Source organism: Balearica regulorum, chromosome 19 (genome assembly GCF_011004875.1).
Source record: "Balearica regulorum gibbericeps isolate bBalReg1 chromosome 19, bBalReg1.pri, whole genome shotgun sequence".
NCBI classification, from domain to species: Eukaryota; Metazoa; Chordata; class Aves; order Gruiformes; family Gruidae; genus Balearica; species Balearica regulorum.
In genome coordinates this window covers 12,524,738-12,536,620 of record NC_046202.1, presented here as the reverse complement: position 1 = coordinate 12,536,620, position 11,883 = coordinate 12,524,738, and the positions used below count along the sequence as shown (strand labels likewise).

Genomic DNA, 11,883 nt, shown 5'->3' with positions numbered 1-11,883 from the left:
GAGAGAGTTGGGGTTGTTCAGCCTGGAGAAGAGAAGGCTCTGGGGAGGTCTAATTGTGGCCTTCCAGTCCCTGAAGGGGCTATAGGAAAGATGGAGAGGGACTGTTCATCAGGGAATGTAGTGACAGGACAAGGGTAATGGGTTTAAGCTAAAAGAGGGTAGATTTAGATTAGATGTTGGGAAGAAATTCATAGAATCATAGAATGGTTTGGGTTGGAAGGGACCTCGAAGATCAGCTAGTTCCAGCCCCCCTGCTGCGGGCAGGGACATCCTCCACTAGACCACATTGCCCAAAGCCTCATGCAACCTGGTCTTAAACACTTCCAGGGAGCCAGGGGCAGCCACAACCTCTCTGGGCAACCTGTTCCAGTGCCTCACCACTCTAACAGTAAAGAGTTTTCTTTCTCACATCTAATCTAAATCGACCCTCCTTCAGCTTAAACCCATTTTCCCTTGTCCTGTCACTACATTCCCTGATGAACAGTCCCTCTCCATCTTTCCTCTAGCCCCTTCAGGTACTGGAAAGCCGCAATTAGATCTCCCCAGAGCCACCTTTTCTCCAGGCTGAACAACCCCAACTCTCTCAGCCTGTCCTCATAGCAGAGGTGCTCCATCCCTCTGATCAGCTTCGTGGCCTCCTCCGGACTCTCTCCAACAGCTCCATGTCGCTCCTGTACTGGGGCCCCCAGAGCTGGACGCAGTACTGCAGGTGGGGTCTCACCAGAGTGGAGTAGAGGGGCAGGATCACCTCCCTCGACCTGCTAGTCATGTCTCTTTTGATGCAGCCCAGGACACGGTTGGCTTTCTGGGCTGCAAGCGCACACTGCCGGCTCATGTTGAGCTTCTCATCAATCAATACCCCCCAAGTCCTTCTCCTCAGGGCTGCTTTCAATCCATTCCTCACCCAACCTATAGCTGTGCTTGGGATTGCCCCGACCCATGTGCAGGACCTTGCACTTGGCCTTGTTGAACTTCATGCGGTTCACATGGGCCCAGCTCTCCAGCCTGTCCAGGTCCCTCTGGATGGCATCCCTTCCCTCCAGCGTGTTGACCACACCACACAGCTTGGTGTCATTGGCAAACTTGCTGAGGGTGCACTCGATCCCACTGTCCATGTCGCTGACAAAGATGTTGAACAGCGCCAGTCCCAGTCCTGACCCCTGAGGAACGCCACTCGTCATGTTGGACACTTGGACATTGACCCATTGATCACGACTCTTTGAGTGCGACCATCCAGCCCATTCCTTATCCACCGCGTGGTCCATCCATCAAATCCATGTCTCTCCAATTTAGAGACAAGGATGTCGTGCGGAAGAGTGTCAAATGCGTTGCACAAGTCCAGGTAGATGACGTCAGTTGCCCCTCCCTTATCCACCAACGCTGTAACCCCATCATAGAAGGCCACCAAGTTTGTCAGGCACGATTTGCCCCTAGTGAAGCCGTGTTGGCTGTCACCAGTCACCTCCTTATCTTCCATGTGCCTGAGCATAGTCTCCAGGAGGGTCTGCTCCATAATCTTGCCAGGCACGGAGGTGAGACTGACCGGCCTGTAGTTCCCCAAGTCTTCCTTTTTTACCCTTCTTAAAAATGGGGGCTATGTTCCCCCTCTTCCAGTCAGCGGGAACTTCACCGGACTGCCAGGACTTTTCAAATGTGATGGAGAGTGGCCTTGCCACTTCATCCGCCAGTTCCCTCAAGACCTGCGGATGCATCTCATCAGGTCCCATGGACTTGTGCACTTTCAGGTTCCTTAGATATTTTTGAACCTGATCTTCTCCTACAGTGGGTGGTTCTGCATTCTCCCAGTCCCTGCCTTCTGCGACCTGGTCAGTGTGGCTCAAGCATTTGCCAGTGAAGACTGAGGCAAAGAAGTCATTGAGTACCTCAGCCTTCTCCATATCCTGGGTAACCAGTTCACCCGTTTCATTCCAGAGGGGACCCACATTTTCCCTCGTCCTCCTTTTCTCACTAACATACCTTTCCTTAAATTAAACATACCTTTCCATAAATTCTTCCCTGTGAGGGTGCTGAGGCCCCGGCACAGGTTGCCCAGAGAAGCTGTGGCTGCCCCTGGCTCCCTGGCAGTGTTCAAGGCCAGGTTGGATGGGGCTTTGGGCAACCTGGGCTAGTGGAGGGTGTCCCCGCCCGCAGCAGGGGGGCTGGAACTAGATGATCTTTGAGGTCTCCTCCAACCCAAACCATTCTATGATTCTATGACTCAGACTAAAGGTCACAGAACCAGGGACGGGAGGAGATGGTGGGATGGAAACTGCCCAGAAAGGAAGAGAAATGTGACCATGTCAAGATGACAGATGAGCAGCACTTGTTGCGACGCCGGAGGGGCGAAGAGCGTTTCTAGGAGAGGCAGGAGGAAGTGCAACAGTTCAGAGATCTTGCAAGTAGGAGGAAGAAATGAATGAGCAGAAAGGATGTGAACGCACCCTGTTGCAGAATCCAAAGCATTTCTAGAAATCATGAATCTGCCTCCCCCAGGAGGGACAGCAAAGATTGAAGGCATGAGATAGCTCTGAATATGCCATCAAATTTTCCATTGGGAGGACTGTCCACATGACCTGCAGCTAAGAAACTGCTCAGGACAGATACCAGTCTGCCCTGAATGCCCGGACGGGTTGGCAGCGGGCAGCTAGAGAAAAGGCAGGAGCACTGGCTCTGGCTTTTATTGCTCCCTGCTGGCTTTAACCTAAAGCTGTTCCTAAAGCTATTTCCAAGCAGGTTTTCTGTTTAAGTTGTGGCAAAGTCAAGCTTGCCCCTGTCCTCGGTGCAAATGCATTTACTACCTGGCTCTGGCTTCTGCACAGATCCTGCCCAGCAAGGACCAGGTCCTGCTTGGACCACCCGCCCCTGCCACAAGGGGTGGCTGCATGGCTCAGCATGCTCCAACCCGAGCACGTGGGTCTCCCTGCAAACGCTCCTGCTCCCCAGATCCGAGCAAGCTGGCGACCCTCACACTGCGGCGTAAGGTTATTTATTACCAAAGGGGCTGACCTGCATGTGCCAGGCTAATCACAGTCACACCGTTTCCATTTGCTCAAGGAAGATGGGCATATAGGTATGCGTATACATATATTTTGCAGGGTCATTTTGAGTTGAGGCAGTCTCTTGCTGTGGTGGGTCCTCGGACTGATCTGTTGAAGGTGTCTGGTTTTACAAAGGCAGTAATCCCTCGGAATGCCACATCTGGCAGAACAGCCAAGGGTTGGGGTTGGGTGACCAGGGAGCTATTTTCCTGACCAATGAATAGATTACTGTCACCTTTTTAGGCTTTAGCTCCTGGGGCAGTTTGGTCACCCAGAGGCTCTGACAGTGTTCTCTGTTAAGATTCTCTGGAAAGCATCGACAGACTTGCAGTTTTAGAAATGTGTTTTCTCAACAAATGTTAACATCTTTCTTTTTCCTCGAGTAAGTGGAAAATGCTTTGTCATCTTAGGGAGATATGAGTAGTCATCTGCGTCTTTCTAAGAACTGGGCAGAAATGTTCCTTTGGGTCTTCATTGCCACTTCTGCCTTCTGCTGGCTGTCACAGAGAAAGTGATAGCCAGGCACCGTCTCTAGCGTAAGACTTCTGTGTCTTCCTCAGAAGTCTGGGACATATTGCTACTTTATGAAATCATTACTTTTGTATGCGGCTTGCAAAACCATCCACTTTTACTTGCCCTTTCTTGGTGCTGGCCCCCCAGAAAAGACTCACTCCCTCATCTTGGTGTCTCTGGGAAGAGCTGTTTCGGGTGTAGGACTGAGCCTTCCCTCCCTGCAGCGAGCCAGGGCCACAGTGTGGGATGGTGAGGAAGGCACAGAGCTGGCACTTTGAGCACACGAGCATTTTGCCTTCAGGGTGTCTAATTCCCCTCTGAAGAAGCGGAGATGTAAAAGCCATCAGACCATGAACCTTGGTTGCCATCAACCCATATCTCCCTCAGCACAGCCCCGCTCCTCCTTCTGTGCAATGCCAGACTCCACCTCCAACTCTCCTGGCTGTCATTATACCTCAAAATGACTACGTACACACAAAATTACTACAGACACACATCTCTTCTTTAAAAATAGTTACTTTTATATACATTGCACAAACTATTCAGTAAATACGACACTCTGGTTTCAGGATGAGTCCTCTCTTTTAGTAGTTTACAAATTCTGAAACCCTTGACACCATTGCTCTTGTCTCGGTCTGAATCCAGAGAACACCCCCTGCAAGCCACTCTCCTCTTGGGCCCCAGCCTCCTCTCCATCTGCTGCCTCCAGCTTGGTGCCCTCTGCTTCTTGTGTTCACCCGCCTCGTCTCCAGCGGGTGCTCCCTGAGCCTCCCAGGAGGCTGTTTCTGGGAGGGATGAGCATCACGATTAGTCCCCGTGACCCATGCGCGAGCACTGGGGTATCCCGGGGCAAAACACGACAGCTCTGAAGATCGCGAGGGATGCTTTCTCCACGTGCACGCTGCTGCTTGGGGGCCTTGGAGGCAGCTGCCAGCTTGTTGAAAGCTGTCGGCTGCCTTTGCCTTGCTCGTGCAGGCTTCGTTCACACCTCCGTGCCCGGGGGTGTGGATTAACGAGCGCGCTGTATTCCTCACATGCACTTTGAGGGCTCCTCTGAGCTGTCACGCGTGGGTGGGTGCAAGATCAAGAAAGACATGAGCAATTCAGGACTCCCTCAGGCTCCCGGAATAGCGCTGAGGAGTTAGCTGAGGTGCCCAGGGTAGGTGTCTGCTGTGGGTGGTTGAACGGACCCGGGTTGTTAAGGCCATGGTGCGTGGGGCTGATTGCAAGAGGCTCGAGCAGTGCATGGCTGGATGGTGCTCCCCGTATGACCCTGCACGGCGTGTCCTTCGGCAAGAAACCCCGAGGCGGCGGAGCTGCTGCCAGTGCCATAGGGCCAGATGGGGCTTGTAGCCAAGAGGGGCTGAGGAGGCTCAAGTAATTTTGGGTGACCCCGTTGCAGGTCTCCCCGCTCCTGGCCCCTGTTTCTGCTGGCTGGGGACACTGCAACCCTGTGTCTCTCTGACATTCATGTCTGTCCTCACAAATTCAGTACATAAATGCTGTGGGGTGAGCTGGATCTCTGACCTGAGGCTTTTCCCTTGGGCTGCCCTGTAGGCACCAGAGGTCCGGGCAGGAGGAACCCATACCCTCGTTGTTCATGCAACAGTGCGTGTCCAGAGCTGATCAGAGCAATCTAAATGTCATCAGTGGTGTGGGCTCTATCTCCTTCAGGTCCGGTGGGAGACGAGCCCCCAGGCTGCAGAGGAGATGTCTCCTTGCAGGGGCAGATCCTGCCCTGGGGCTGTCAGGGTGATTGCAGGGGGACACGGCGTCTCTGGACAGGCATCTCCAGAGATGGGCAGGTATTGGAGGCACAGAGAAAAAGCACCTATTCTCCTAAGAGGGACATATCTGCTAAGCCTCATGTCCCAACTAAATGAGAGTTTAATGAAATAGTTATAAAAATCTTATAGTGATACATATTTTTTTCCATTCTCAGCTCTGGGAATAGCTGATCCATTCTAGTTGCAGCTCTCAGAAAACTTTCACTGAAACAGTCAGCATGTGAAATTCCAGCCCCTAAAGGCAACATTTTAATTGGCTATAATGGGGCCGGTGATTGAATTTAACTAGCTGCCAGTAGTCATAATGAACAGTGATTAAATACCTTACCAAAAAAAGTGAACCAAGCTACCTGAATGTAATCTATGCCCTTTTCACACCTCCTCCTTCATGGTTTTCCCTTTCTTATTTTGCAAAACAGCACATTTGGATTTGGAAAGCTTGTGGGGGGTTTTGACAGCATAGAAAGGGAATAAAGAACATGTTGCCACTATTACAATTTCAGCTATTATCATCACAAAGAACTGTAAATAGACACGAAGACAAAATGTTCTTATAAAAATATTTATTTCTCAAATTTGAATTAAATATTACATCAAAACCACAATTAATTAAATACAGAAAACATAACCTAAGCATGAATCTTCATTTAAAAAAATATATCTATTAAATAATATTCTTATTTGTCTGGAGTGGAGTTATTGCACCTGATCCCTCCGATATAAAAATTAAGTAGCAAAACACTAAAGTCAGATTCTGGAACATTTTCACTTTCCTAACTAGCTTTAAGTGACATTGAAGCATTTCCAATGGAGCCCGCAGGTGGCCGTGGCTCGCTCGTCCCGGCAGCCGGGGCACGCGGGGCAGCAGGGTCTGTCCCGGGACCTCAGTTCAGCTCCAGGTCGTTCACGTACTGCTGGACCCAGTCCTGCTCGGGGTTGGCGCAGACTTGGCGACCCTTCTTCGTGACGAACCTGTGGGGTGCAAAGAGGTCTAGTTTTGGTGGGAGAGCAATGCATGGAGGGGAACCCTGCCCAAAACGCAGCCTCTCCCAAGGATCAGCAGAATTTGGGCATGCAGCACATCGCGCCCATCACGCGGGCGGTAATGGAGCAGGACCCTGTGTGCTGAACCCATGGATCATCACCTTGCACCTCTTGGCCCCCCATCCCTCCTGTCCCTGGGGCCAGCCTCCATCCCCTGTCTTTTGCAAAGGGGTCTTTCTGGATCCTCAGCCCAAAGGGAAAGCCCACCACCACCCCAGAGGAGAGGACTTACACGACGGCTGGCTGGGGGCACTGGCTGTTGGTCTCATAGTACTCCACCACGAAGTTGCGGGGCAGCTGTCGGGAGGTGTAGGAGAAGCAGCAGGAGGTCGGTGGGTCAGAGCCAACTGTGAAGGGCAAAGATGGTCATCAGCAGTGGCGAGGGATGGGGAGCAGGGGCAGGGAGCTGGGCTGCAGACCCCCAGGTTTGGGGTGTGGGGTGTGGGGAGGATGTGGAGGAGGAAGAGAAAAGCTGGGGTCTGTTTTCTTCTTCTTTTGATTCTTTCCCTTTTGGGTCCACCCTGAACTGGTGCTGACACAGCCCATGCCGTGCGTCGAGCTATGCCTTTCCCATGGCAAGAGAGCCCCAATGGCCCTGGAGCTCCTGCCAGAGGGTGGTCTGACAGGGGAAGGGAGCCGTGGGTGGAAGGTCTGTCAGAAGGGACCCTGTCCCAGCAGTGACACCTCTCCTGTCCCCACTTAGAGATGAAGGTGAAAGCCCAGACTTACTTGGCGCAGCAGAGGTCTGGTAGCAGAAGGCAGCGATGAGAATGGCAAGGGCAGCCACAGAGACCTTCATGTCAGCTGAGAAGTGGTGGCCGGAGCTGAAGCAGGCAAGTGGAGCTTGAAAGCCTCTCCTCTCTCTGGTGCTGAGACAGTCAGCAAGTCCCCAATTTATGGGGTGAGGAGGTCTGTGCAGCGGCTTGCGTAGGCATGATGGAATTTCCCCCCAGAGAAACTTGCTTTCTGCAGTCTCGTGGTGGAATGGAGCAGCAGCCCCAGCCCCGGAAGGGTGAAGCTCCCCCTTCAATTCAGAGTCTCCCCAGTGACACAGGATATGAAACAGTCATGGTTGCTATTTCTGCTTCTTTCATGCCTGTCCCTCAGTAAGAAGTTCCTCTGTGGAGGTTCCTGCCTTTGTCAACAGATCCCTATTGCCCAACCTGCCGAAGCAGCTTGGAGGCAAGAGAGCAGCCTTCCAAGAGCTGTGCAAATGGGCTGAAGAGCATGGATGGGATGAGGCCGGTTAGGGAAAAAGGGGTTGAAGTCTCTTCTGCCCTGGACTGTTTCCCTCCCATGTCTGCACAGCCCATGCTGCCCCAGTAGCAGGAGATGAGAGCCATCACCAGTGGGCTCCATGTCCTGTACGAGCTGCACAGAGTCTGAGGGGGCTCAGGACATGTCCTGCAGCCATGACAGCACTGCAGGCACCAGCACAGGGAGTGGTGGGCATGAAAGAAGAGTCCCAGAAGCACTTGAGTTTCCTCCTCAGTTTCAGGGAAGGAAGAGCTGAGATGTGGCGTTATCTCCTGGAGGTCCTATGAGGAGACCCTAGGTGACCAATTTAGGTTAGACACGTAAATTTCAATGGCTACTGATAGGTGAGGTGAGGCCTACCGTTGCTGGTCATGGAGACGCAGAGAGCCAAACGAAGTATGGGGACGTTGGCTGTGACCCTGAAGATGAGGCAGGAGGGCCTGCAGGAGCAGGGTGCGGGAGAAGACACTGCTCCTGAGGACTAGGAGCAGGTTAACTGGGGACGAGGGCAGAACCTGCATTTTTCTGGGGAGAGAAGAGTATCTGGTCTCAGCAGAGAAGGTAAAATTGTAATGACCATGTTGTATGGGAGAGAGTAAGAGCTCACAGGTCTCTGAGGGCTGGGTAAGAGCTGCGTCCAGAGATGGCTCACTGGGAAGAAGTCACCAGGCTACATACAGGCCAAACTCCTCTCTGTTCCCAAGGAGGAGAGGGAAGGGCTGGCAGGGAGGTGATGGATGCTCTGGGAAGAGCTGAGGGCTGTCCATTCATAATGAGATGTTCCTAGAAGGACATCTCAACAGGGAAGCGGGTGCATTTCTGGAAAATGTCTCAATTTCATTATTTTCAAGTCATCAACAAGTGGTGATGTCTTGGCAGATGCTGCCTGAAAGTGAGTGGAAGTACTATAACGTAAAGTGGAGCAACCCAACCGCACCACCAGCACCTCTGCGCCCCTGCCACAGCGCTGGGCAATGACTCACCACGTTTCTATTAAAAGTTCCCAGCTATCAACCGAGGCACATTCTGTAAATAACCTCGTGTTTTCCAAATATGACTCCAACACTGCACGGTGCTCGCAGCATCCACCAGCCGTGGGCTGCCCTGCCTCCCCTTCTAGCAGCCGCTCCGTGCAGGTGACCTGCTCTGCTCCGTGCAGGCAGAGAGGGGTCTGGAGGACAAGACGCTCCTGGACTTGCACAGGAGAAGTCCCAGAGGTGACCTGCCCTCAAGGAGCCACGGTGGTGCACCTGTCCCTCGCCCCGGCTGGGGAGGGCAGAGCTTCCCCACGGAGCAAATGCGGCTCTTGCCAAGCCGAGCATCACCTCCTTCCTGGCCACATCAGGGCCAAGCTGGTCCCCTCTCCATCCTTGCCTTTGCCATCTGCAGAGAGAGGCACCTCACGGGCTCACCCATCAGTTCAGACCCGCCTCCCCCCTCCACTTGTCAGCTTGCTCTCCCCCAGATATCCTGGGAGGATGAGGAGAGAGCCTGCCTCCGCAGGCAGGGCGCCCAGCCAGGCGGGAGGTGGGAACCCGGCGTTCAGCCGGACGCCAGCTGGACCAGAAATCGGCTCTGAGCTGGCGTCGGCTTCCTTGGCTCCTCTGTCTGGTTGCTCGGGGAATACAGCTTGTCGATGTACGTAAGAGCGTGGTTTGCCTCTGAGCTGTTCCCTGTGATTGTACCTTCAAGCATTCGTGGGTCATTCTTGAGATCTGCCACCTACAGCCATCTGGTCCTGTCCTGCTCCCAAGGCACACGATGTGGGTAGGGCAGGCAGGAGAAATATCATTTATGAACCAGACATGTTCCGATAAATCACAAGTTTCATTAAAACAGAAGAATTAGTCGGAAACGTGCATTGATTATTCCAAAGTTTTCAAGGAGATATTTTTCTGTTTCAGGCAACTGAAAACCTCCATGCGTTTATACCTTTGTCAGCAAGCAGATGCCAAAGTATTTTGGACTGTGAGAGACTACTTTTCAATTAAACAAAATTTTTTTCTCAATTTAGCTGAGTCAGTTTAGGATCAGCCTAGATAACATTTGTAACGGGCCAGGTAAGGGCTGAAACTTTCCAGTGCTGAAAGCCAGAAGTACCCCCAAAGTCAGGGGCCAGGTTTTTCCTTAGAAATCTGACACAAGCCCCCACTCTGCCAGCTCTTTGCAGGCTGGGTAGAGGTGGGAGGTTATAGTCATACCAGCGATGCCCTGAGACGTTGTAACATCCTCCTAAAAAAACATTCCTTACCCACTCCCCCGCATTCTATTCATGGTGAAACAAGAAAGTAATTTCTTCTAGCTCTTCCTCCTTTCAGAAAGAGGGGAACCTGCGAGTCTCGGAAATGGACCATCTAAACTGGGGGGTGCTCTGAGATGCTAACATGCTCTGAGATGGAGAGATGGCCACGGAAGAGCGGGCTGCAGCACCTCTGGGGCGAATTAGGTTCATAGCACGGCAAAACAGTGCTGTAAGGGGGAAGTTTTCCCACCGTGGCTCCAGCTGGTTTCAGGCTCCGTGACCCAGCCCGTGGTGTCCCCTTGCCCCCACCGCCATCAGGCAGTGCTCGGAGTCAGCAGGACGGGCTGTGTGAAGCGGTCTGGCTGATGTTGTGCTAATTTACAGAGAGGGACATGATAGAGGTTTTCTGCAAACCCCCAAAAAATTCCAGGAGAAAGTGCGAAGTAAAGCAAATGCCCAAAATAATTTTGGTGAGAGCAGAAAGAGGGAAATTCTCAGCCTTGAATGAAAGAGGAACCCTGAAGAAAATGGTGAGACTGGATGATATAAGTTGCTATTCATAGCAGGTTTTGCTACTGAGGAGTCAGGATTTGGTCGGAAAAGGAAGTACTTCTTAACAATGTCCTGGGTTCAGAAACTGCCTCTCGGACAATCTCCTCATCCACCTTCAGCAGTCTCCATCCTGCCCTGCTCAGAGCTTGGGCACTGCTGACTTTCAGTAGGTGTCCAGAAATTTCACCCCCAACATTCCTGACATTTCTGGAGAAATGTTGGAATTTTTGAGATGACATCATGTCTCGGAACTGGCTCCAATGGAAACCTGTGCATGTGGGACTGACTGGGAACCATCTCTCCCCACCGAGCCGGGGGAAGGGGAGAGCACAGCCACCCCAGCCAGGCAGCCAGCGAGTGCTGGCCACCGCCAGCCATGTTGCACAAGTGACCCTTTCGTGTTTCCCCAAAATCATGTCACACCAGGAAGATATTCGTAGCTTATAAGAAAAATGTATCTTGTTAGAGGTTCAATCATCTTCCTCCAGCAAGGACGTTTTCTGGAAAAAAAATGAAAGCAAACAAAAAAACCCAACTGGGAATACTACCGCACTATCGCTTTCTAATGGCTGATGCCTCAAGTTTTTCCTGGCCTTTCTTTTGAAACAAACCAAACCAAAGAGGATTCAGTGAACGGTACTTCAAAGCAAATTAAAGTGAACTAAAAAAGCTTTCTTGCTCCACATCCGTCTCCACCCTTGGCATGAAAGGAAAAGAAACAAACAGGGAAAACTTGAATTTTAGCCATTTTTGAGCCTTTGCGAAGTCACGGCGGGACTGTGCTCCTGGCTCACCCCGACTGCCAGCTCCAGGGGCTGGGTCATGCCCGACCTTCACCCCTCAGCATCCCTCAAACCCTGAAAATGCCTGGGAGCAGCAAGTGGAGTGTGTCTGCTGGGGTTCCTCCTCTGCCCTGGAAAACAGCCCACCTCCCTCGGATCTTTGGTGAGTGCTCCAGAAAGAGCCAGGAAAGCCAGGCTGAAAATTCAGAGCTCTGCTAGGATCAAAAACAAAACCAGTTTATAAATGAACCTGCTGGACCTTGCGTGCTCATCATAATCAAGCAAAAAGGAAAAGAAGCAAGCCACAAATTGATTGTTTTCATTTTCAGTAGTGTTCCTGGAGCCCAACACTCCTGGAGGTGTGGGTGGGCTGGTGGCGAGTGGCCTGCAGAGTGCAGGGGGGCTGGCTGCACCCCATGGGTGCTTCAGGGATGGTCGAGCATCACGACCTTTCCCTGCTCACGGAGGGGGCTGAGATCAGGGTTAACTTTTAAACTTGTTTCAGGGCCATTGCCACAACTAGGGCACTACCCTAATGCATGGCCTTGCACCTCCCGAGACCCCTGTGTTCACCAGTGCCGGCTTGGTCCCTGTCTTTGCAGCGGACATGTCTGGTGTCAGTCCCCCCCAGCACTGACAGGGGGTAGGAAACTCCACGGGAGGTGTGA

General features: G+C 52.2%; 1 protein-coding gene across 1 annotated transcript; it reads right to left on the bottom strand.

Moving 5' to 3' along the window:
- Positions 1–6,085: 6,085 nt before the first annotated feature.
- Positions 6,086–7,338, bottom strand: LOC142604558 (C-C motif chemokine 4 homolog). Its single transcript, XM_075771707.1, has 3 exons — positions 7,112–7,338; positions 6,615–6,729; positions 6,086–6,310 (listed from the first exon to the last, which is right to left on the bottom strand). Exons 1-3 carry the CDS (start codon positions 7,179–7,181, stop codon positions 6,223–6,225), a joined length of 273 nt encoding a protein of 90 aa, XP_075627822.1. The 5' UTR covers positions 7,182–7,338; the 3' UTR covers positions 6,086–6,222.
- Positions 7,339–11,883: the final 4,545 nt, after the last annotated feature.

Excerpts from the sequence above, each read along its gene's own strand:
- LOC142604558 (XM_075771707.1), bottom strand. The coding sequence starts at position 7,181 with ATGAAGGTCTCTGTGGCTGCCCTTGCCATTCTCATCGCTGCCTTCTGC. Across the intron at positions 6,730-7,111 it reads CCAGACCTCTGCTGCGCCAA|TTGGCTCTGACCCACCGACC; the intron begins GTAAGTCTGGGC and ends TGCCCTTCACAG. Across the intron at positions 6,311-6,614 it reads TGCCCCCAGCCAGCCGTCGT|GTTCGTCACGAAGAAGGGTC; the intron begins GTAAGTCCTCTC and ends TGCACCCCACAG.